At 44.0% G+C, this 25,720-nt stretch overlaps 1 protein-coding gene and 1 long non-coding RNA gene across 10 annotated transcripts in view; one reads left to right on the top strand and one right to left on the bottom strand.

Moving 5' to 3' along the window:
• The window catches only part of LOC309660567, a 412,061-nt gene that overhangs the window by 92,971 nt on the left and 293,370 nt on the right, over window positions 1-25,720 (top strand). The gene's annotated exons all lie outside the window — the stretch shown is intronic.
• Window positions 279-25,720, bottom strand: part of ZBTB38 (zinc finger and BTB domain containing 38) — a 117,459-nt gene continuing 92,017 nt past the window's right edge. For 8 of the 9 annotated variants that reach the window (XM_082461166.1, XM_082461174.1, XM_082461169.1 and 5 more), the window contains one exon: window positions 279-6,857. In XM_082461166.1, coding sequence (XP_082317292.1) covers window positions 3,264-6,857 — 3,594 coding nt within the window. In that variant the 3' untranslated portion in view covers window positions 279-3,263. Of the gene's footprint in view, window positions 6,858-16,460; window positions 16,669-25,720 lie in introns of those variants that run through there. The other variant, XM_082461172.1, reaches the window with a different exon arrangement.

The following is a 25,720-nucleotide window of genomic DNA, read 5'->3' as shown; positions in this document are numbered from 1 at the left end:
TGGGCTCTGGAGACAGGCAGCCCTGGGTTGCGATCCTGGCACTGCCTGGCTGTGGGATCTGCTCAATGTCACTATAAAATGCAGATAATGAGGTCTACTTCCTAAGGTTGTCGGGAAAGGACTGAATGAAATAGCCCATGGAAAGAATGTTGTCGAATACCTGGTAGTTAATAAGTGTAATGTGTTTTCTGTGGATGTCTAGAGCAGAATACTTCCAACACTCTGATTTATCATAAGATCAGGCCTATTCAAAGCACTAAATGATAACAAGAGTTCAGTCTCTTTTATTCTGCTTTTTTTTTAATGTCATATTCCATTTGAGTCCTAAGCATGTAAGCAGGTACCATGGAATGTAAACAAGAAAGGAAACAGAAATATATCGTATGACTTATATGTGAAACAATGCTGTGACTCACACAGATGAAATAGCTGCTTGGCTGCACAAAATAATTAACACTAAAACATTTAAAAAGAGACAACATAGGAATAAGCTATTTTAATCAAGCAAAAACAAATTTATATCCATTAGTTCTAAAAATAAAATTAGACTTTTCCAACCCTTAACATCTGTATTTAATAATATCTTCTAACCAAAATACAGATGCTAAAACAGCAAATTACAATATATCTTGTACAGCATACAGTATGTTCACTGTTCACACTTACTTTAATTCTAGTTGGTCGTTATGTACTCAATGCATAAACATCACTTAGAATAAAATTTTCACAATTAACAAAAAATGCGACAAGGCTGTCTTAAAACGGCTCTGCTATAAATTGTATAGAATATACAGAATTACAAAGTCAAGTATTTTTTTTATCAAAATATACACCCCTCCCTGAAACTAACACAAGCTATCAACATTTTAAACGAATAATACAATTATAGAAAATATTTGCAAAATTATTTTTTCATGTATAAATATTCTGCCATATTTACTTTGGTCTAGAATTATCAGCATACAAGTCCACTTAAAAAATATCCACATGGAAGGGCTGGGAGACATCAGTACAAGTAATAATTTTGTATTTGGAGTTACCTCAAATCAAAATGACTGAAACACACAGTAATTCTCCTTGATTCATACGCCTAATTGAGATAAAACAAATTAGTAGATCACAGGATTGCTTATTCAGTTTTCTAATTATCAATTCAAATATTCATAAGCCCTTTGCAACTATCTTTTTAACAAAACCCAAATGAATAGTGCAGGTATACATATATACAATGTATAAAATAACGTTGAACTCGTTTGCATTTTTCCATTTTCCTCTATTACATAATACTGTTTGTAAGTGAAAGCAGATGAACAAAAGATAAATGCAAATACAATATTGGGGTTATTTAACAGCAAAGTACTATAGTATAAAAAGGTCAGCTTTGATCATGTCCTTTTCTGGGTGTTTAAATGCTTTCTTGCCCACCCCAATCCTTATTAAGTCTTCTTCATGGAGATATCACAACGCTTGAAGAGAGAATCTGGAGTCCTTTGAGCTACTTCTTCACAATGGTAACCTTGCAACCTTGGGTAATCTTGGGTTTCCAGCTATCACATCCCATGAACATGAATGGCTGCAGGTCATCCTTGAACCGGGTTCCAGATTCTGCTCATACTGGTCATCAAAGGGTAAGAATGTTCTCTCTCTCTCCCCTATTCTGGCAGTTTAAAAAGTAAGAATCATGACTTCCAGCCTCCCAGGAACCTAGTCCACGTGACGGAATATCCTATAGGGCAGTTAGATTTTGAGGGCAGTGTTGATGGTGTGGGTCAGCATAAAAGAACATTAAAAACGGAAGTGGTTTTTAGCAAGCGGGCTAGATGCCTGCAAACATTAAGACAAGGCATCATCTGGTTTGTGGATGTATTTCTGAGTCATGTAAGTAAGTGATGGAACCTTGTCACTCCACATTCCATCTCCCCACCCCCCAAAGACAAAGCTCTGTTCGAGGCAAGGAAGGTCATCACTCCCTCTGCCCCCTCAAGTCATTAATGGGTGGGGTGGGGGTGTGTGTTTCTCTTGTCCTTTTTTTTTTTTTTTTTAAATAGTATGTATTTGTGGGCTGCATAATCTCCAAGAAGGGTAACAATTGTAGGGATTGGGTTCTCTGTCACTTTCAAGTGCCTGGGAATTCACCACCGTACACATGCTTTGCGCTAAATTTCCTGGACACTCCTTCAGTGGCAATGGAAGGCGTCAGGTTTTACTTGAACCCTTGAGACTGGTTAAATCTATCTGGAAAGACCTCCATGTCCATGGCCTTGTGACGGATGGAAGACTGCAGGGAGTTTCAGAAGAATTTGACCTTTCTTCATTTTCTGAAGTGAGGCCACTAAAAAGTAATATACAGCACAGCACAGGTAACCACAGGTAACTTCTGGGAAGGCTCTCCCCCATGGATAAGGCATGACCTATGTTTTCTGTGACTTGAGTAGACCAGTTCTAATAACAACTCAGCCATAACTTCAAGAGAACAGCATTCCATCTAAAAGCATACACATGCTCTTAAGTAATATTCAAGATGCTTTCTACTGATTTTTACATCAGTCCTCATTATTTGCAGATCTATTGCTCATCATTATAATTCGCTACAGGGGACATGGACAGTTAAAAGTTAGAGTGATTTATATATGTATTTTACAAGGTTTGTGTTGCAGAAAAGTAGTTCTAGATAATGTATGAATGTCCTACTCGGGTTACTCATTTCACACATATTTTCAACTATATTATTTCATATGTATCCATTAATTTAAACAATTTTAATAGAAGCTGGTTGGGAATAATGACTGTCATAGCTCATTTACCTTTGAACTTATTTATGAAGATGACATTTTCATGACATCTGACCCTTATTTTCTCCAGTGACTAAAGACAGTTCAGCAGCCAGTTCCTATTAGCACTTAGCAGAAAGTTTTAAATTACGCTAAAATTAAACTCTTTTCTTTCCCCCGACTGGCAGAAATATCATAGCTGAGAACTTCATAAACTTTCACAGGACACCTGGGATATTGGAAGATTCAGCTACTTTGTTTTTGTGTACTTTGCATGAAGTTAATGCTAAAACCCAAAGTAGATATTAGGATCCTTTTTCTGGAATTTTCACAAATGAGATTTTCTTTGTTACATTTCACTCCTTCACGGCTGTTATGTGAACAAAATTAAACAGAAACAAAAGAAAATGGCTAACTTAAAAAAAAAAAAACAAAACGAAAAACTCAAACCCACCAACTTATAGTTTCGAAGATTTTTCTAAGTATCACCATTCAAAGGACATTATCAACAACGGTTTGTCCATTATCCTTTTGGTCATTGTCTTCTGAATCAATGAAATGTGGATTCTCCAGGGGATTTGAGTTTTCGTGGCCCGTGTCACCTTCTGTTTTCTCCCGCTGACTTGGGCTTTTGAATAAGTGTTTCTTCTGGTGCATTCCAAGGGCAGCAGCTGTTTTGCAAATTTTGGGGCACTGGAAGCAGGCATAGCCCTTCCCATTATGCTCCCGGATATGCCTCTGCTCATGATTCCTTTTCGTGGAGAGATACAAAAAACTCTGAAAGCAGAACTGACAGTGGTATCGCTTTTCACCAGTGTGGATTCTTTCGTGGATTTTGAGGGTCTCATTCAACGTGAAGGCCTTGTTGCAATACTGACAGACGAACTCCTTCACGCCCAGGTGGATGCGCTCGTGTTTCTGTAGGTTACCTTGCACCGAGAAGCACCGTCCGCAGGTCTTGCACTGGTACGGCTTCTCTCCCGTGTGACACCTCATGTGCATCTTCAGGGTGGAGGGGCTCTGGAACTGCTTGGAGCAGAGCTCACACGCATAAGGCCTGGCCGTGAGATGCCGGTGGGGCCTCCCTTGATTCCCAGCCCCCGAGGCTTTGTCTCCGTCGCAGAGCTCACACTGCAACTTGGGCATCTCTTTATTTTCTTCTTCCTCGAAGGCCTTCTCCTGGGGAGCCTTCCCCACTGCGCAGTCCAGTTCGGCCGGGTATTTACATTTGCTGCTCGGGCTCCTGTTTTCATGCTCCTTCCTCCAGTTGGCTTTCCTCATTTTTCTCAACTGTCGGGATTTCTTTTTGGGTTTGTAGTTGTAGTAAGGGCGCCATGGTTTGTCCGTGGAATCCTGGTCACTGGCATCGTCAAACATCTCACTCATCTCCACGCACTCGGACTGGCAGAGCCCGATCGGGCTGTCTCCGTTGGTTTCCTGTTCACTCTCTCGCGGCGGAGTCTCCTCCTGCATTTGGTACTTGGGCCTCCTCCCTCTTTTATAGAACAATTTAGATCCTAGGATGTGCCTTTTCACAATGGCTTCGTTCCCGATTTTCACCGTTATCTGGCAAAGGGGCGCCACGTTGCTGTTTGTGGAGGTTCCCGGGAGAGCAGGCTTTGCGATGTAAGTTTCAATTTTACTAGTTTCTTTAATGATGTTTGTGGTTTTGCTCAATGACCCTCCAGGATCAGCAATGTATCTGGACTCCTCTGGTACTTCTCCCCTGTTACACAGGATGGTTTTCTTTTTCTCCTTCATGCTCTTGGGTCTGCTGACAACCCTCCCCACTTTGTCCGGCTCGGGTTTGCCATCGTCTTTCGGGGTCTGACTGCCAGGCAGGTCTGAAGGGGCTCTGGGGTTGTGGCTGCTTGTGGCAGCAACGGCGTTGCTGTGCATTATCACCGATGAAAACTGGCTGCTGTGCACGATGACCGAGGGGGCTGAGCCACTGTAGCTGATCACAGAGGTGGAGTTCTCACTGCCATTACTCACAGACAACACGGGCGCGTCCCCTGCCCGGAGGCCTGAACCGACGGCATTTTCAGTGGAAGAAACTGACACCTCCGTTGAATAAAAGTTGTTGTCCAGATCAACTTTCAACTCTCCCCTCTCTCCCCATTTGGTACCCTCTGCGTTTTGCGCACTGGTGGAAGTGGGTACATCCTGACGTGCTGGTGTTTCCAGTGGGATGGCTGGACTGCTGGTCAAGGTGTTTACACTGTTCTGGAAATTCAGAGTAGGCAACTCAGAGTCGTGCGGATTCTGAATAACATAGGGGCCGGGTGCAGACTCGTTCATCTGACTGTTTTCTCGAGTATTTTCATAGGAAGAATGTCGGTAGCTCTTGTAAGGAGCCCGCTTGCATTTCATGGGCAGGAGCCTATAAAGCTTATATGGATAGACACTAGGCTTCAAGCCCCCGTTTGCTGTTTTTTTGCTGATGGAAAGTCTATGATCGATGGCATGGAAAGACTTCTGGTGGTTTTTGAGTATATAGTAGGTCATGAACGTTTCCAGGCAGAAAATGCACTGATACCGCCTTTCTCCCGTGTGCCAAATCTCATGTCTTGTCCTGTACTCAGCCAATGCAAACACTTTGTTGCAGTAATGGCAAGGATACGTTCTTCTCCACGAGTGAACATTGGCATGTCTTCGGAGGCTGGATAAAGTCACATAACTACGTTTGCATACTACGCAGCTGTAGAGCATCTGCCCGTTAACAAATTTAACCATGTGTTCTGTTTCTGGCAAGGTACTTCCGGGACTGGAAAATTCACCAATCCTATTCTCGGATAATAAAGGTTCTGGACCTGTGAAGGCGCCTCCATTCTGCCCAATGGTGGGATAGTTTTCTAAGAAGCGCTGATTCCCTCCAGGAACGGGCATGTGGCTTGACCTCATACAGATCTGCTCGTGCCGATCCAGTCTGTTGAGGGTGCTGAACTGTTTGTTGCAATGCTTGCACACCAAGGGCTCCTGGGTTGGCTTGTGAAGCTGCATGTGGGCGCTGAGCAAAGTGCTACTGTCGAAAGATTTGGAACAACAGCTGCAATTGTAAATGAGAGGCGGCACCTCTGTGGCTGGCAGCGTGGGGACATCAGAGGATTTATTTTCATCTGCCCTGGGAAAATGGACCTCTCCTTCGCTGTTGTTGGGAGATTTTGAAAGGGAAAGAATTGCAGCCGGCTGTGGACTTCCTTCTTGATTCATTTCCAAGTTGGTTGCTGGAGGTGGGGGTATATTTTCTGGAGGTGAATCCGAATCCTGGGGTACGGAGAGTGTCTTTGGCTTTCGGCATGTTTTCGGTTTTGCTGCAACAGCTTCGCAGTTTTCTTTACCTGTTTTCCCAGGTGAACTGCTGTCCCGTTCCCGTACGGGCAGACTTCTGTAAGCCTCGGCCACGGAAGACACGGCGTAGGAGTGCTCGGCGAGGGTGCGCACGGGCTCCACCTCGTGGCAGACGTCAGTCCTCTCCAGGCAAAGGCTGGTGGTTCTCATGGAGTCGGAGACCTTTTTGAAACTTGCCCTCAAGTCCAGTGGAGAAAACATGTTATTGCTATTTTCTGTTTCGATGATGGAAAATGCATTTGTGATCCTTGGCCCATTAGTGATGGCTGGTTCTTCATGCCTTTTTTCATTTTTTTCTTCTTTAACCACTCCCTTCTCGGTAATGCAGAATACATAAGGACCTGGGGAATTTGAAAAGTTGCGATCGGTAAGATCTTCCAAGAAGGATATTCCCAGCTTTTTTCCTGCAGCTGCAAGATCAGTGACTGTTTCTTGTCTCTTGACGACGACTGTGGAGCTGTAGATATAATTAAGGATTTCTGTAAACACTTCGGCTTTGAGATCATCCAGCTCCAGGACGTGGCTGGAAATACAGATGGTATGGCTCCAAAAGATATTTTTGAAATAAAGGCTTGAGGCAGCCAGGACATTGCTGTGGGCTTTAAATTTGGTGTCTTCCACAATGATAGTGACATCACATAAAATGCCCCGAATGCGCTGCTCATTCAAGATGGAGAGCACTGTGTCGCTGTGAAAGTCGTCCTTGAGGTCCCTGGAAAGGGACATGACTGTCATCTGAAACAAGAGGAGAGAAATGGTCAGAGACCCTTCCACAAGGAGCTCCTTTATTTGTAGGCTGTTTTCAGTTTCTTTGAAAAACGTTTTTTCTATGAAAATGAATGTTTTTTTTTTTAAATCTCATTCTGTTGCTGCTCCCAAGACTTGGAGTCAACCTTAGAAGCTTAATCTTTATCTTGCCCCAGCCTGTTCCTCATACCACTGCTAATAGTTGTTATAGTTGGAAATCCTCCCAGAACTTTTTCTCCTTCTTTCTCCAAAGTTGTAGCTTGGAGAAAGGTTTCCCCGCCAAATGTTAAAGGTCTCATCATCACGCAGGGCTGCTGCATTGAACTCTTAGAGTCGGGCAATTGCCATGGTCCTACCACAAGCCTCCTTATCTTATTTCAGAAGATCGCCCTGATGATCTGATCCAAACGTAATTCATGAAGCAGGAAAATGATTTTTTAAAAGTTTTCCCTAAGTAAGCAGTACCTGTGTATAAAGGCATTGGCTGCTCGGGAAAGAAGCAAGAACTGGAGGAGCCATTCCTGATTTGTGGCTCTGAAGGGTTTCTCAGTGTAAAGTCTCAGTCTGCATGACCAAGTCTGACCACTAGGGGCACCCTGCCCTCTGGCCCCTCCTTGCGGGGACCCATCCCGTTCCTTCTGATTTCGCTTTTATCACAGCCAAAGTAGACTGGGGTGTTCAATCAAAAAGGAAACAAAACAAAACAAGGAAAGTATATTTCTGAGTTTACAATACCGTGTCTAGTCACAGGTTCCTAAATTAGCACAATTTAAAGGCACTGTGGCTCCTGTTCTGGTCTGAGGACCCTACCTCGGTTGTTCCCAGAGCCCGGGTCTCGTTATCCTCTATGTTCTATGGTGAGCCTAGAACGGCCAGAGCCTACCCACTAATATTCTAGTGAGGGACAATCCAAAGCAGTGGCTTTCAGAGTTACCCACAGTAAAAAAATACATGGTACACAGTGACTTAAGACAGAAATGAAACTAAAACTTACCCTTACTACGTGTGATGCAGTGTGTTCTGTCCTGTTCTCTTTCACTTAAAAAATGCTAACAGCAACTCACGAAACTAATTCCACTACACACTGATGGATCACCCCTGCACTTAAACTGTACCCCACCCCCCCAAAATACCCCCTTTGGTCTAAAGGATATACTACCCAGCTGTTCATCAAGTCTATCTCTAATCACATGATGTCCAGAAAGCCATATATCATGCTGCTATTTCTTTCACTCCCAGTGGCAATGTCTTCCTAGCACTGGAGTATAACGTTTAGCCCACGGCATTTATTCAGTTGGAAAAGACCAGATGGCCACATAAAGGATCTCTTTTTACCTTTTTGTAAGGATTATAAGCTCTGCCCATTATGTTATTTAGTGTCCTTCATACAAGAATCCATTCGATAACTTCTTTTTATCTCATTCAGCCATTGGAAAAAGAGCATTTCTACTAACAAATTCTTCATTATTCAGATAATGAGAACAATGTACTCACCACGTTTATTCTCTCTTAGTTCTCGAGACGAGGATGCTTAGAACTAATGTTTACCATCGACTGTTGTAGCCAGTGTGAGCCTGGGTTTCTGGTGTGACTACCGTCTCACTTTCTTGATTTAGTGATAGCTCTTTTACTCTTGTTTCCCCTGCCTTTAAGTGGAACCTTCCATGAATCTTTTCTAGGGATGTGGGGGATTAAATCTTTAAATAAAATTAAATGAAAAGGGATCTTTGGGACTTCCCCGGTGGTCCAGTGGCAAAGAATCCAACTTCCAATGCAGGGGACTTGGGTTCGATCCCTGGTCGGGGAACTAAGATCCCACATGCCTCGGGGCAACTAAGCCCAAGCGCCACAACTACTGAGCTCACACGTCTCAATTAGAGTACAGAGCCCCCGCGCTCTGGAGTCCACGCGCCACAACTACAGAGCCCACCCACCCTGGAGCCTGCGTGCCGTAACTAGAGAAGAGAAAACCCGCACGCCACAACTAGAGAGAAGCCTGCATGCCACAACTAGAGAGAAGCCCGTGCTCCGCAACTAGAGAGAAGCCCGAGTGCCGCAATGAAGATCTCGCAAACCACAACTAAGACCCAGTGCAGCCAAAAAAATAAAGAATATAAACTTTAAAAAAAGGGGATCTTTATGGCTTCCTCTGTGCCCTGAAGGGAGGAAGGTTCACCCCTGAATGGATCGCAGGAGTCTATCCTTCACTGGCTTATAGATCAATAACATACTTGGCTGGTGCTTGTTTGGCCTTCCTTGAGGTCTCTCTGTTCTGGGCCCCCTGTAGCATCTACTTTCTCTCCTGACTCGTACCTTTTCCTGTTCGGAAGGGTCAGACCGGACCATAACGGGCTCTAGAGGACTCCCCACGGCAAGTTTTATATTGCAAGTACTAGTTATCATTAAAAGTTATCATCAGATTTGAGTTTAAAACAAATCACTCAGGATCACTTAGGCTGCAGTGTGTGGAAAGGATCAGAGGGAGGCCAGCTGGCTGCAAACCAGCTAGCGAGGCCATCCTAGTGGTCCAGGTAAGAATTAGTCCATCCACCCCAGACAGAGTGAGAACCTGGGAAGGAGTGGGTGGCTCCACCCACACCTAAGAAAGTGAGACCGGGGGAGTTAGTATCTGAACTCAAAATTTACTTTAATTCCCTCGACCAATATTTATTGAACAACTGCTAAGTACAAGGCATCAGGCTAAGTTCTACAGGAAGACAAGAGTTCATTTCTCTGTTGAACAGATGTTTACTGAATACCTACTTTATGCTTTGGGACAGTAGTTCCCAAACCTGGCTATGCATCAAAATCAGTTGGGAATGGGCCCGTGAGCCACAATTACTGAGCCTGTGCGTCTGGAGCCTGTGCTCCGCAACAAGAGAGGCCGCGATAGTGAGAGGCCCGCGCACCGTGATGAAGAGTGGCCCCCGCTTGCCGCAACTAGAGAAAGCCCTCGCACAGAAACGAAGACCCAACACAGCCATAAATAAATAAATAAACAAATACTTAAAAAAAAAAAAATCAGCTGGGAAGCTTTAAAATAGTACAGGTTTACAGATTCCCCCTACTTTGCCCCTGCAGAGATTCTGGTTTGGAACAGATTCAGCTGGGGTGAGACCCTGGAATCCATATGTACTTTTGTACCTTATTTCGTGAATAAGTAATACATTCATATGATAACAAACTGGAAAGGCACACCGAGTAAACATTGACAAGCCTCCTTCCCACATTGTCTCAGAGGCTCTTCAGGTGGTTTTTTATCAACCAGCCAGAAACAGGCCTGGGGGCTGACACTAAAAGCCAGGGCCGCTAGCGGAACAAAAATACTGCCCCCAAAGGTTTGGGGTATAGCAGGGAAAATAAGATGTGTTCATGAAAAGCCGTAAAACAAAGATTCCCAGGGAAGGTGAAGGATCAAGAGCGCTGGGAGAAGGTTTCAGGAGTCAGGGGAGAGTGGCTTGGGAATGGGTGTGAGCCCAGCAAAACCTTGCAGATATGGACAAAGCTGAGGAAAAGGAATTTCAGTCAGAAAAAGGCACAGTCGAGAGTTTTACGCCCACAAGAAGCCTGTAATCTAGGAGTCAGTGTAACACTTTATTTTTATTTTGTTGTTGTTGTTGTTTGCTTTTTGTTTTTTGCCACACCACGCGGCTTGTGGGATCTTAGTTCCCCGACCAGGGATTGAACCTGGGCCCTCAGCAGTGAAAGCGCGGAGTCCTAACCACTGGACCGCCAGGGAATTCCCAGTGTAACAGTTTAGGACAAGGAATCCAAATCCGCAAATGTGAAGTGAAAAAGCGGTGAAAGTTGTTGAAGATGCAATTTCAAGCCATATTCTGCCTGTCCAAAGTGCAACAAAGAAATAAGTTAGAAGTCTGTAGACCACAGGGGACCCACCGTAGGCCACAAGCACAGCTGGTCCCCACAGGCTGTGTTTGACCCACATGGTTTTTGGAACCATGTTTTTGAAAAACTGAGCTCCTGTTGAAAACCAGTAAGATTTAACATAAAAATCAACATATCTTTTCTTGAGAAATAGGAAGACTGGACAGGGAAGGGGTTGTTGGCTGCCTGGCAACCGCGTGGCTGTGTCCCTGTGTCACTGTCACCTGCACGCACGTGCTACCTGTCCAAGTACTTACCGCCAAGCAGCTTCTCTCGGTAAAAAGCCCAGCCCGGCCCCTTTAGGCAGTTTGGTTTGTGCAACTGATACGAACATTAGGCAGAATCACTTTGCACCCACAGTTCTGAACAGACATACTTAACGATATCCCTAAAATTAGAATTAAGACATAAATGAGCTCGTGGGGGGAGGCAGTCATTCTCACCAAAAATAGTATTCTTTGACTTAAGAAAAATTAAAGTGATCTTCTCCTCTGTTATATTTCTTCACTGAGAGTAAATGAAAACAGAAGTCTTAGGAGTTCCTGCCAATGGAAAGCCCACAACAGACTTCAGAAAAAGAAACAGAAGTTGGAAAGCAGATGAGATTCAATTTACACGTAATTTTCTAAAACGTGTTCAAAAAAGCAAGTTTCGTGCAGTATATTTATTATTTTCAGTAATACAGCTGAGATGGAATAAATAAGCATGAAAAAGGCTAACAAAAATGATGTAAATGCAAAAATTTTGGTAAGCCAATATTTTAAAAAAGTAAACTAATTTATAATTAGATAACTGTGGTCATCTGACTATGTTACTATTTTCTTGAGTTGGTATTTTAGCTGTAATAGCTTTTAACATACACCTTCTAAACACATAGGTACACATACATATATATCCACGTGCACATATCAATAAATCTATGACTATATAACTATATGAACATATGCTATATGTAAATATATTTTATAAGCACATCAAACAGGCTGAACTTTTAATTCAGCATCTAAAAAACAGGATACTTGGACTTCCCTGGTGGCGCAGTGGTTAAGAATCCGCCTGCCAACACAGGGGACACAGGTTCGAGCCCTGGCCCGGGAAGATCCCGCATGTTGAGGAGCAACTAAGCCCGTGCGCCACAACTACTGAGCCCGCGAGCCACAACTACTTAGCCCACATGCCACAACTACTGAAGCCCGTGCGCCTAGAGCCCGTGCTCCACAACAAGAGAAGCCACTGCAATGAGAAGCCCATGCACCGCAACGAAGAGTAGCCCCCGCTCGCCGCAACTAGAGAAAGCCCGCATGCAGCAACGAAGACCCAATGCAGCCAAAAATAAAATAAATTTTAAAAAATAAAAATAAAAAACAGGATACTTGAGAGAGAAAGGGGGTGCAACTAAAAACTATGCCAGGGCAACAGGTATACATTGCGACTGTACCCTGGGAAATGAGGTTGAATGATCCTCCTGTTTTCATATACATAAATATATAAACAAAATATATATCTCTATATAAATTAAATATAAAATTCTAAAGTTATAATTACGTATATGTACATTTATATAAAGTATACTTTATAAATATGTAAATGCTTTTAAGAATTTTATAAATATATGATAAACATACTTTATAATTATACTTCATATAAATGCCACTGGGAAATTCTACTTAATTAGCATATTTAGAATCTGCTGCTGCTTTTGTCTCCTGCCATATTCCAGCCTTATACAATACACATTCATCTCACGCAAAGGTGGGCACTTAAGTAAGATGCTTTTGATGATTAAAATGACTTTTCTTCACCTACTTTTAGAATTAACTAGTTTTAGAAAAGTAAAATAAATCTATGCTGATGGTAAAATATTCAAACAGTACAGAAGTGGATTAAGGTACAAGGCAGAAGCCCCCTTCCCCATGCCAGCCTCCTCAATACACCCACAGCACAGGGACTCCCTATACAGGTCCTTTTCTCATGTCTCGGGAGGATTTCTACGCTCTGTCTGTATGAAGCTTTAGAAGAAAAACTGTATTTCCTCTTGAGGTTGTTCTATCCTCGCCCCTAGCTCCTCTGCCGGGCAATTCCTATCATTCACTCATCTCAGATGACACCTCCTCTGGTCAGCCTCCTTCCTCATGAATTTCCAGTTTGGGGTTCCTACCTTTATAGTCGCATGTAATGTTGTGCGTCTGTCCACATTTCTATCTTTCCCTGTTTGCTCCTTGAGCGCAGGGACAACCTAGCTCATCTTGGTACCCTCTGCGCCTGTAGGGCGGGTACAACGCACTGTTGATGTTGACAGTGAGCAGAAACGCACTGGCTCCTCAGACCCCGAGCAGCAAATGGCTTAAATAACATATTGTGCTTAGAAAGCTTTCTGGTTAAAGCTTTAAAAATTAGACCTAGGTGAACCCAAATTCTACTCTAGAGAAAGCAAAATTACCAGGAAAATAAAAATAAATTCCTGTTCTTTTTTCCCCCCCTAGTTTCCTTCTAACCTGGCGGTTCTCAAAGTATGTTTCATGGACCTCTGGGTCTCCCAAGACCCTATCGACAAGTTCTTGAGGTCAAAACTATTTTCATAGGGGCAGGACAGGAATAAAGACGCAGACGTAGAGAATGGACTTGAGGACACGGGGAGGGGGAAGGGTAAGCAGGGACGGAGTGAGAGAGTGGCATGGACTTATATACACTACCAAATGTAAAATAGCTAGTGGGAAGCAGCCACATAGCACAGGGAGATCAGCTCGGTGCTTTGTGTCCACCTAGAGGGGTGGGATAGGGAGGGTGGGAGGGAGACGCAAGAGGGAGGAGATATGGGGATATATGTATATGTATGGCGATTCACTTTGTTATAAAGCAGAAACTAACACACCATCGTAGAGCAATTATACTCCAATAAAGACGTTAAAAAAAAACAAACGATTTTCATGACAACACTAAGATGTCATTCATCTTTTTTATCATGCTGACATGTGCATTAATGGTGCAAAAGCAAAGATGGGGAAAACTTCCGGCAACTTAGCAAACATCAAGCCAGTAACACTTGGATTAAGGAGTAAAAATTATTCATTTTATTAAATCTTGACCCTTGACTATATGTCTTCTTACTGTTGTGTGATAAAACGGGAGGTACACATAAAACACTTCTGGCGCATACTGCCTTGAGAAAAAGTACTTGGGTGTTTCTTTGAGTTCTGAGTTGAACTAGACAGTTTTTTTTTCATGTCACACCATTTTTACTTGAAAAAAATGGTAAGACAAACCATGGCTATTCAAACACGGGTATTTGGGCAAACACTTCCCTGAAAATGAACTAAGTGAGTCTGTCCTTTCAAGTAAATAGCCACTTTGTTGCCAGTAACAGAAGACTTTGAAGCAAGAACAGAATTTTGGAAAACCTGCATCTACCACAATGAGCTCAACACTCCTCAGTACATAATGATTTTTCTGATGATGTTGGTGGTGATGTAATGAAAGTGGTTTCTGGATACTGAGTAATGAATCTGGAAGATATGCGTGGCTCAGTGAACCAACATTTTCCAAATGACCAATGCATATTGCCAAAAAAAATCATGCAGGGGCTAAAAGGTGTAAGAGAGAGCAGTGGATTTAAATGTAACAAAGTACAGAAAGTTCACTGATATGGATTCCATGTTGCAATTAACCTTTAAGAAATTCCCACTGGTAAGTTCTGGTGTAGTATCAAAGAATATCCACAATTAACTGAAAAGATTATTAAAAAACTTCTCCCTTTTCCAATTACCTAGTTGTGTGAGGCTGGATTTTCTTCGTATAACTCAACTAAAACAACACATTGCAGCTGAATCCAGAAGCAGATTTGAAAGTCCAACTGTCTTTCTCTGAAGTCAGATATTAAAGATACAGTGTACCCTTGAACAATACAGGTTTGAACCACTCAGATCCACACTAATTTTTTTCACTAAGTACGTACTATAGTACGACACGATCCGCGATTGGCTGAACCCACAGATGCAGAACTGTGGATATGGAGGAGGGGAGACTGTGCAAATTTTCGACCACATGGAAGGTCTGTGCCCCTAACCCCTGTGTTGTTCAAGGGTCAACTGTATTTGCAAAAACATAAAACAATACCATTCTTCTCACTATATATATATATATATATATATATATATATAAAAGATATTTTTCATGTGGACCATTTTTGAAGTCTTTATCGAATTTGTTACAATATTGCTTCTGTTTTTTATGTTTTGGATTTTTGGCCAAGAGGCATGTGGGATCTTAGTTCCCTGACCAGGGATCAGACCCACACCCCCTGCATTGGAAGGTGAAGTCTTAACCACTGGACAGCCAGGGAAGTCTCTCACTATATTTTTTGCTTTAGAAAATAGTTATTTTTAAAATACATCATTTTATCATGTAACTGGGTTTATCATAGTTAATTTTCATAAGTTAATAGTTTTAAAATTCTCATTTAAATTTTTGAATATGATAAATATTGATAGATATAATTCAGATAAACAAAAGCTCTTTGGGTCCTTAAAGATTTATAAGAGTGTAAGGGGGTCCTGGGAATAAAAAGTTTGAGAACCACTTCTCTAACCTATAAGACAATGCTCAAAATCATTTTTAAAGAAACTATTTAGAAATTATTTTACTCAATAAAATGAATCATATATAAGCCTAAAGGAACTAAAGACAAAATAAATGAAAGCGTGTTAAAATACAAAGCAGAAACACCCAGGAGACAGAAGGAAAAACCAAGGGATAGAGAAACACAGACAGACACACCTTACAGTCACACATATACACACCCTCTACAGCTGTCTTTAATTTTGCAAGCGTGAAGCGATTGCTATCTATCACTTGAGTTTGAGCAGGGCTGAAAAACAGGTGGACCAATTTGCCTAGTGTGGTCCTTCCACACTACACACTCAGGTGAAAATTGTTCCTTGATTTGCAGGGCTGCTGCCTATATTCTGTTTGCACAATCTATCATTGCTTGAATCCTTGCCTTCCAAGTCTCAGAGGTTAGCTTGGTCACAGCATTCCATTTGCCCTTACAATTCTATCCATTCATCTACTAAATGAGCCCCTCCCCATTATATCCTGGATACTCATCCTGGGTTTGAACTTGAAATCAAAGGAAACAATTCTTGGCAATGATCCAACCAACAAATTCCAGTATTTCCACCTTAATTAAATCTTCCCTCCCCAAATTTGACAAGGCAATTTTACTGAAATACAGAGAAGTCAAAAAACTTAAAAATGATAGTTTCCATAAAAATTTTAACTCTCACAATGTCAACCAAAAGAAAAAAAAAAATTGAAAAACCTCAAGTTGTTTAACCAGTGTAACTATTATGTAGAACTTTACAGACCTTGTTAATAAAATCTGGTGTACTTTTATTAGCAAATCTTTAAGACATGACAGATGGAAAGTGAAGTAACCCTGTCCAGCCTGCATTCTTAGTGAGAATTCGAAGTCACTTACTCAAGGCCGCTCTCCAGGGCCAGACTGATTCCCACTTTTCTGTATCTTCTGATCAGAGAAAAAGCCAAGAGCCCTCTTGCAGCACCTTGGCCACTCAATTCCTAACGTACATAATAACGAAACTAAATCAACAGAGCAACTTTCTCCTCTTTCTGCTACAAGTCTTCTATAAAAAGACACTTAGAAATAAAACCCAACTGGAAAAGAACACACTGTATTAGGATACCGACCTGGAATCCTGCAAACGTCAAACTCACAGTCCGTTCTGGGCCAGCGCGGGGCCCATACTGAAGTGGAATCTACTGCATGGATCTGTTATTCTCAGCAGAAAGTGTTCTGACAAAGGACACTGCTTCAGTGATCTGGCTCCACCATCCCACACACATCTTTGCAGTGCACTTTCTCATAGTCATGTTGGGTGGCTACGTCAGACCTCCTCACGTGACGGGGGTGTTAGAAACACACGCATCAGATCTCGAAAACAGATTACAAAACAGAAGCCCTTTATAGAGTTCAGCGACGTCTAAGAAAAGGAAAATCCTCCTGATGTGCCTTCTAAATGCAGCCCAAAAGGAGCAGAGAAGAGCTGCATTTATCAGACTTTCACGCATTTAAGCTATCAGATTCAAGAAGGTGTAGTAGAACAAAGGAGGTTTGTTTTTCATCTGAAATTCAGGTGGTTGGAAAGACTAACATCAGGAAGCTGCTAGAGTCCATCCAACAGAGAGGGGGACTGGCTTGAAACACCTTCACTGAATACATTATTTTGAATAGGTAAATGTTTGGTCTCCAGACTTGCAGTTGCATGCATATAGACTGTGAGAACGAGTATTATCAGATTCACGGGTGATGTAATGTGCCCAGTTAAATATTTCTGGTTGCTAGTTTGGAAAGACGAAAGGGGGAAAAGGTGCTTTGTTTCTTTTTTTCTTTTTGAAACACAGCAGTGTTTAGGGTAGCCCTTGGGGTCACCTCACCATCAAGCTTGCCTGGACACCTGCTTGCTTATGAAAGCTGGCAAACGGGCTTAGAGAGTCTATCTCTGAAGCCCTGAAGCGCTGCGTCCATTTCTTGTCTCCACCAAATTCCACTGACATTTAGAGATGCTAATGTGAAAAGGCATTTTAAATTTGAATGCTGTGGGAACTGAGTTACCAGAATGACCGGGACAAGGGGTCTTGTCCCCTGGAACTTCTCATTTTAGGGGTGAGCTTATCATCTAGAGTTGGTTTCAAAAGCCAAATACCATTTTCTTAAAGGGCCAGCTGATTGAATGGCGCTGTTCCGCTCAGTTGACCTCTACCTGTCGGGGAGGGTGGAGGGAAGAACTGTTGTACATTCTGGCTTCTGAACAACAATGAACCTCCTGCGAGTCACAAGATGGGTTATCCTAAAAAAGGACAGAGACCAACTGCTGCTTCGGTGTTAAACCACCTAAATCCACCTGCCATTGCACCCTTGTTCTCCACCCCCGGCTCCCCCTGTACCCCAGCTTTTGGGGGACTCCTGCAAGACAAATGAATCACAGTTTGCATGGACTCTTTCTGGACAAATCAGAAATCGGGCAGAGAGGAGTGAACCAAGAAATGCACATGAAAAGCACCACACACAGTGCTTGGCACACAGCAGGGGTTCGATGAATGCGGGCGGGAATCAGCTTGAGAACTGACGGCGTCCTCCTCACCTGTGACTACGGAGAGAACTGCTTAGGCACACAGCGCGCAGGGCGGCCTTTCAACAGCACAAAGGAGGTCCAAGTCAGGCCCTACTTAGAGCCCTTCAGTGGCCATCCCCAGACGTTAGGGTAGAACCCAGACCCCTCGCTGTGGCCTGCGAGGCCCCGCACTGCCCACGGGTCCCAGCCACTCTCCCCAGACTCACCGGTCCCTCTGCCCCGCGCTCTGTGCTCACACTCAGGCCTCCCTGGGCTGACTCCACCTTCCGACTCTCTCCTGGCCCTGCTTCCGGTCCTGCCCCGGGGCTGGCTCACTCATACTTCAGGCCCAGCTCAAATGTCAACTCAGAGGCCCACCCCATCTCTCTATTTGCTCCCGCCTTTACCTGCCCTTACATCGCCTGGTTTATTTCCTTCACGCCGCACAATTATCACAAGGTACTTGCCTGCCTGTTAACTGTCCACTGTACCTGCCAGAAAGTAAACTCCAGGAGGGAAAGGACCTTATTCGTCCCATTCACTGCTGTGTCTCCAGGCCACAGGGCACGGCAGGCACTCGGGAAATGTTTGAAAGCACAGAGACTCACCCTGATGAGAAAAGCGACCTGCACTCCTGGCCCCCCTTATCTGTTCTGCTTGTTTCTCGTGCACAGCACTCCTAACATCCCCAAACACTACGCAATGCGCTCACTATTCATTATCCGTCTGCCTGCTAGAACTTAAGCATCACGAGGGCAGCGATCTTTGATTTTCTGTACTGATGTATCTTAAGCACCTAGAACAGTGCCTGATACATCGCAGGCCCTCAGTAAATATTCATGTACTAAATGAACGATCTGTACTATAAACAGATACACGTTTGTGAATCAGCACTATAGACGGACAGGCACTGGAGTACTCCGAATTACAATTTTCATCTGTGTGAATTCCCCCCAATCAATTCTGAATAAAATTGCTTTCATCTGATACATGTCAGGTTGTAAAGCACTTCACGTTAACTTAATCCCCTTCATAATCCTGCGAGGAAGGCACACAAGATGGAGATACTACTACGAACTCACAGGGTTAAATGAGTTAACAGAGTCGGTGCTCACCATATGGAAGCTGTTACTCTCATGCCCACAGTATAGATGTGGAAACTGAACCCAGAGAAGTGCCTCGCTTACAGCCGAGTTGTAATTTCTGAGGGCGGCACCGCGCCCAGCCCCCTGCACTCTGCTGCGTCAGGAGCGTGCGCACACACAGAGCAGGAGGGGAGTCAGGACAGCTGACTCGCTGTCTCCGGCACAAAATGGCTCTGCACCAAGTTCAAGCTGCAGGCCGGTTGTACAGGATCCCCACTGCGGAAGCCCGCGGCCGGGAACAGGCCCAGGTGAGATTCAAGAGCTAAGGCCGTCGGCGGCAGCCTGCCTGGGTCCCATGCCGACAAGTCACTGGGAAATGTTGCCTGACATGAAGCAGAATCTGCCAGAGGGGTCCCCAAAAAAGGGCAGCTGAGGATCAGAGTTCAGGCAAGCAGACCCCTGACCACGGGCGGCAGTTCCCGGGGCAACCTGAGCATAGCCAGATGATGGGCCGTGGGCTTGGGGCCCATCACGGCTGGCCGGGTGTACAGTAACGGGGAAAAAGGCATTTACAGGGTGCCAGCCGAACACGGAGTCAGTCACGGTGTTTGCCCCACAGCCCAGAATTTGCTAAACACCCAACGCCAAGGCCTTTACGCTATACTCACATGTTGCCAACTTAAAATCTTTAGTATTAAAAAAAAAGTTGATTTTTTAAAGTTTGTTGCCAATTCAGTCCAAGCACTCGAGAGACAAAAGCCAAGGACGTGCGCTGCCAGGATTTACTAATCTGAAGCGAATGCATCAGGAAGATGAGTTTTCATTTTCATTTCATTTGGGTACTCACCCACCACGAGTACTTAGATTCACCCTTTCATTGTGGGCCTGGGGATGATACGGCCTCAGGGATCACGAGGCTCATGCCCGGGACTTGTCAGGCAGGAGGAAGCATGAGACCAGTGGGGAGGAAGCATCAGGGGAGCTCTAGAGGAAGAACATCTCCAGGGTGGGGCCAGCTTTGGGAGCGAGCCTTCTCCATGACAGAGAAAAGAGTCTCCTGGCCGACACGGAGCTGAGGCATGGCCAGTGAGGCTCATTAAAACCCTAAGCCCCAATTCCAGTATCTTTACTAAGGCATATAAGGTCCTCTGTGATTTGACCTCATTTCCTGCCACTCCAACCCACACCAGCCTCCTTTCTGTTCCTTGAATGTGTGAGGATCTTCCCACCTCAGGGCCTTTGCACGTGCTGCTTCTGAAGCCAAGAATGCCTTTGCAGCAGCCTATCCTGATCTCTATCCAACAATCCCTTCCCCCTCAATCAGGTTCATCTGTCCTATACTCTCAGCATACTCTTCTTTCACAGTACTTACTACTATTGTAATTAAGCATTATTTGACAAATGTGTGCTTTACCACAAGAGTATAAATTCTGTGAGGGCTGTGAGACTGTTTACCACTGTCTCCCCTAGCTCCCAGCACCACACGTGGCACATAACAGTGCTGATAAACCTTTATGAAATAAATGCAAAAACAAAAACCACCCAAACAGTAAGCTCTCTAGAGCCCACCATACCTGGCACTATTACCAAGCTTTCTGGATCCAGCATTAGGTCAACGCGAACTGCCCTACTATTTGTCACCTATGCTAAAAGGGAGACACACCTTTGTTGAACATTAAAAAAAATCAAAAAGGCTGTTCTGACATTGTAAAAGGAAAAAAGAAATAAAAACCACACACACACACACACACACACACACACACACATATCAACTCTGCTGGCCTGAAGCTGAGCTGGATAAGACAAGCCAGGGCCATCCACTGCTACAAAGTATTTACTGCTCACACAAGTTAAAACAATGAAACACAGCTTTGAAACACTGCAATTGCTTACTATTATTGCTTTGGCTCAAAGACAGGAAAAGAACACTCCTTTAAGCTCTAATGATATGCTTTGTTCTGTTAAAGACAAAACAACAGGCCCAAAATGGAGTTGCTTATGCTAAGCCCCATGTCACCAAACGGAAACTTAAAGTTTTGGCTCTTCCTGCAAAACAATCCTAAACTAGGTATCAGCTTAAATCAGGAATAGACTGATCGGCACGAGTTAGGTAATCTGCCTGACAAGCCCCGTCATCCCCTATAAAGAAAGGAACCTTGCGATAATCAACCCACCTGTTTGCCTAGTATAATTTCCTTGTTCTGTTCCCTTCTTCCAATAAAATCTGTCACCTTGTATAGCTCTTTGGAGCTCCATTCTATCTGCTAGACTGCATGCTGCCTGACTCATGAATCACTAAATAAAGCCAGTAAGATCTTTAAAATGTACTCAGTTGAATTTTGTTCTTTCGCCTTTAAGCTCCAGGGATTTGGCCTTTTGTCTACTGAGTGCTTGGACTGAATTAGCAACAAACTTTAAAAAAGTTAACTGTTTTTTTAAATACTAAAAATTTAAAGTTGTCAACATGTGGGTATAGCATAAGGCCCTGGGGTTGGGTGTTTGTAAGGACCCTGCTTCTGTATCTGTCCTCCCTTCAAGCACTCCCAGAGGTGTCCACTCTCTGTAACCACTTTTCAGTTCCTTCCAATGTTTCCCTCACTCGGCCTTCTCTCATGAGAAGCTGATCTGGAGAAGGTTCTGGGCTAAGTGAAGCACAGCTGGGCTTGTGGCCTGCTTCTGGGTCCCCAAACTGTGGATGATTGTGCTTCCTGGTACACCGGTCTGTGACCCACTCCAAAGGCATACACAAGCCCTCTTCCCCCATCAGGCAACCAACAGTAAGATGGAAAAGGCATTGTAATGTGAGCTTATAATGGTGGGTCTCAGCGGAGCCGCACCTCAGGCTCACCTGTGGAACCTCAAGAAGAATATGTGCCAGGTGACACTGTTGACACTGAATCAGTTTCGGGAACAGGGTCTGGGCAGGCAGGCTTGTTGCATCCTGCTGAAAATTACCCAGGTATGTTATGCACACGAGCTGGTCCACGACTTCTAATTACACTTTGAAGAATCAGGTCACTGTGTCCCCTGCTCGTGTTGGAGCCCCTCTGGGCAGCCTTCCTGAGGGCTGCTTTAAAGTGACATCGACATCCCGCCACAAATGCGCCAACATCCCCAACTCGACGCATTCTGTGAAGGAGGAAGTTCACCTAAATATGCCAGCCACGTGCCATGCCCGCAACACCAGACGAGCGCATCCCTGTGCCCGGTACTGTTCTACACACTCCGTACACACCATCCTGATGAAACCTCACAGCAACCTTATTCTGCAGATGAGAAAACGTAGACTCAGAGAGACCGTGTAACTCGACCAAGGTTATTTAGCCAGTGAGTGGTAGAGCTGGGATTAAAATCCGGGCAGGGTGACCCCAAAACCACACTCCTCACTGCAGATTCAGGAGCACCAATAAAGAAAGCACTTAGCTTTTCCAGCTCTTTCTTGGTATCAAAGGCTCCTATGCTCACGACCCCAGCCTACCTACCAGTGTGTGAGCGCTTTGGCAATCGGTAGCCTGGACTTGAGCAGGGCTGCCATGTGCAGGGGGACAGGTCATGTCCTGCGGTACATTGTAAGGGTAAAGGGCGGGGCTGAGAGCCAGTATGCGCTCTGCTTGGCCAGGCACGTACCCTGGTGAGGGCTGCATCCCCCTGCCAGGAGAAGCCATCTCCCCGATATGCACAAAGACTCCATATGGACAACCAGATGGCCCTGGGGTGAACACTTCAGGGAAATTCAGAATTTTCCATAAATTTCTACTTTTATTTTCTCAAGAAAAGTAAACTTCAAAGCAATAGCTGGCACTCATAAATATTATCATTTTGATCCACTTCCATTTCAAGGTAATATTTATCGAATGCCTTACCACCCACCAGTTATTGAGTGTAACACAGGGGCTACCACGAGAAGTGGGCACAGAAGGGGCGGAGGGGGGAGATTAAAGCTACTGAACTAAGAGAGCTGAGGGACCCCAGAGCACTGTATTAGTCCACTCCTGAAACAGGGCTCTCCCGAAGGATAATCTGGGACAAGGCAGCCAATGTCCAGTCTGGCACCATGGCTAAGAGCCTGAACTCTGGTGTCAAATGGCTCTCGTCACATTCTGGCTGTGACCTTGGGCAAGTTTCTTAAACTCTGCACCTCAGCTTCTTCATCTGCAAAATGGAGCTAATAATAGAATCTACCAGGTTAACGTGAGGATTAAATGATAATACCTATAAAGTGCTTGGCTTAATGTCTGACACGAAATCAAGCTTAAGAAACATTAGCTATTATTAGTATTACTATTACCAATTAATTATTATTAGTGGTAAATGTCAGCAGGAGCCAAGTACTACCAAGTCTTGGCCCCCAGGCCCCAAATCTAGGGAAAGTGAAATTCCTCAATGGCAGGGACAAGTATTCTATTTCACTGTGCGCCCAGGGTTCCCCAGTCCCCAACCCAGTGTTTAATACCCCAGAGGGGCTCATTAACTAATCATTCTTCTTTAAGGCAGAGAGCAGTTATTACATCTGAGCCTTAGCTCATATGTGGGCATTTAGTTACAAGTATCATTGAAATGATTTTCTTTTTTTAGTTGCATCATTTGTTAGCATTTCTTCTAAGCCTATGGAAGAAGGCACTAAAATTTTAAGTAAAAATTATTCATGTTGGCTATTTGCAATTTATTAGCAATTCCAGTTAAAAGCTTGATAGAAAGGAAACTAAAATAATGTTTAAGACAAATACTTAAATCATCTATACATTTCCAGTCTGTGCACTTGTCCTTTTAAGTCAGAAGGTCACTCAAATTTGGCTATATAAACACGGCCAGGTGCTGGCCGTTTATGGGGTCACGTTCCTATTTTAGATGGCGATATTCTTTTATTTCCTAAGAAAGCCTCCCCTGGGGCTTCCCTGGTGGCACAGTGGTTAAGAATCCGCCTGCCAATGCAGGGAACACGGGTTCGAGCCCTGGTCCGGGAAGATCCTACATGCCGCGGAGCAACTAGGCCCGTGTACCACAACTGCTGAGCCTGCGCTCTAGAGCCCGGGAGCCACAACTCCTGAAGCCCACGTGCCTAGAGCCCATGCTCTGCAACAAGAGAAGCCACAGCAATGAGAAGCTCACGCACCACAACGAAGAGTAGCCCCCACTCGCCACAACTAGAGAAAGCCTGCGCTCAGCAACAAAGCCCCAATGCAGACATAAATTAAAAAAAAAAAAAAAAAAAAAAGAAAGCCTCCCCTGTGTTCTGCTTCATCACCTCTCCTGTCTCTTTAGACTCCTGGCAGACCACATTTGCTCCTTTGCCCTCACACCAAGGAGGTTTTGCGGGGATAAAGTCTTGAGACCTCCTCTCTCTTATTTTAAACTAGGAACCTAATAATATGTCAGTTTGGTTATGATTTATTTTAAAGAACATTTTGATGTTTCAGTTTATTTAAAAGTCTTTATAGTTTATGCCTCAGTTTAATGGATTCATTAGGTTGTGGCTTATTCAGTAAAAAAAATTTTTTTAATTTGGGTTCAGTCTGGGGTTTTGCACATTTATGTGCGGATTTTGAATTCTGGTTCAAGCTTCCACTGAAGTCCCTGATTAAAAGTTTTGACAACTGTCAGAGGTAGTCAGTTGTTACAAGCTTTCCCCTTCCTGTTCCCGGGGGCAGTCCTTTCTCCTCCTGTAGAGATATCTTTATCCTCAGAGGATAGAGCAGGGCCCCTGCTTACATACCCCTGGGTTCAAACTCCAGCTCTGCCACTTAGTAGCTGTATGAATTTGAACAAGTTAATTAGCATCTCAAGACTTGCTTTTTTTAATCTACAAAATGGATATAATAGTGCAACTTAATTCTTAATAGGATTAGAAGAGACAGTCCAGATAAAACCTAGTATCTCATTCTATCGCTCTTTTTCGACCTGATCATTTCCCATGAAAATTCCAGAAAACAAAACAATTCCTACAACCCTTTTCTCTGGCCCACCTCATTATGATAATAGCAACCAATTTAACGCTTGTTGGTTGAAAGGGTGTTGGAAGCAGGGATCATTTTGTAAGTGGGGATTTCCCTGGGGCTGAAGTGGAGAGATGAGTGGGCTGGAGTGTCCCCGGCTTCGAGGGCTTCCAGGGAGCCCAGGCAACCTAGCTCTGGGCAGGCTGGACGGTCAGGAGCTATGGGGCTCAGGCCAGGCTGATGCCCAAAGAAGGGAAGTTAGAAGAACATAATTATGGAAGGTAAGTGCAAAAATAAATATTTAGCAAAATAAGGGACTGTGGGTAATTCACTAAGCATTCCTATACTAAGGTCTTGGGAGAATATGTTAATATGGGTACAGTAATGTAATTGAAAGAACAAATAACTCACTTTTAAAGAACAGGTACATGCATCACGATGTAATATAATATCAATAGAGCCAATAACTGTGTATGAACAAATGCAAAATCAGTGACTCTATTATCTTGGGGAGCCCTGCATGCCTTTACACATATTCCCCCAACCCCCTACCAACCCCACTGTGAAGGATAAGCAGAGAAGAAGAGGCTGGGGTTCTGAACATCCAGAGAGAGCTTCTACCCTCGAGTGGTCTCTCTAGGGCCACAGGTTGCTCTTTCCAGTCTGGTAAAGGCACTGAGCAAGACTGCCCTCGACCGTCATCTTAGCCCTGGATAAGATTATTACTCAGTTTCTTCCCACACAGAAATAGCAGGAACGTGGATGTGGCTAGCCTCACCAGTATGAGGAGACAGGGTGGGGGAAGGCAAAGCATTTTT

The sequence above is a fragment of the Balaenoptera physalus genome, assembly GCF_965194825.1.
Source record: "Balaenoptera physalus genome assembly, chromosome: 4".
Lineage (NCBI taxonomy): Eukaryota > Metazoa > Chordata > Mammalia > Artiodactyla > Balaenopteridae > Balaenoptera > Balaenoptera physalus.
The sequence above is the reverse complement of the archived record's forward strand: the minus strand, read 5'-3'. Positions and strand labels throughout refer to the sequence as shown.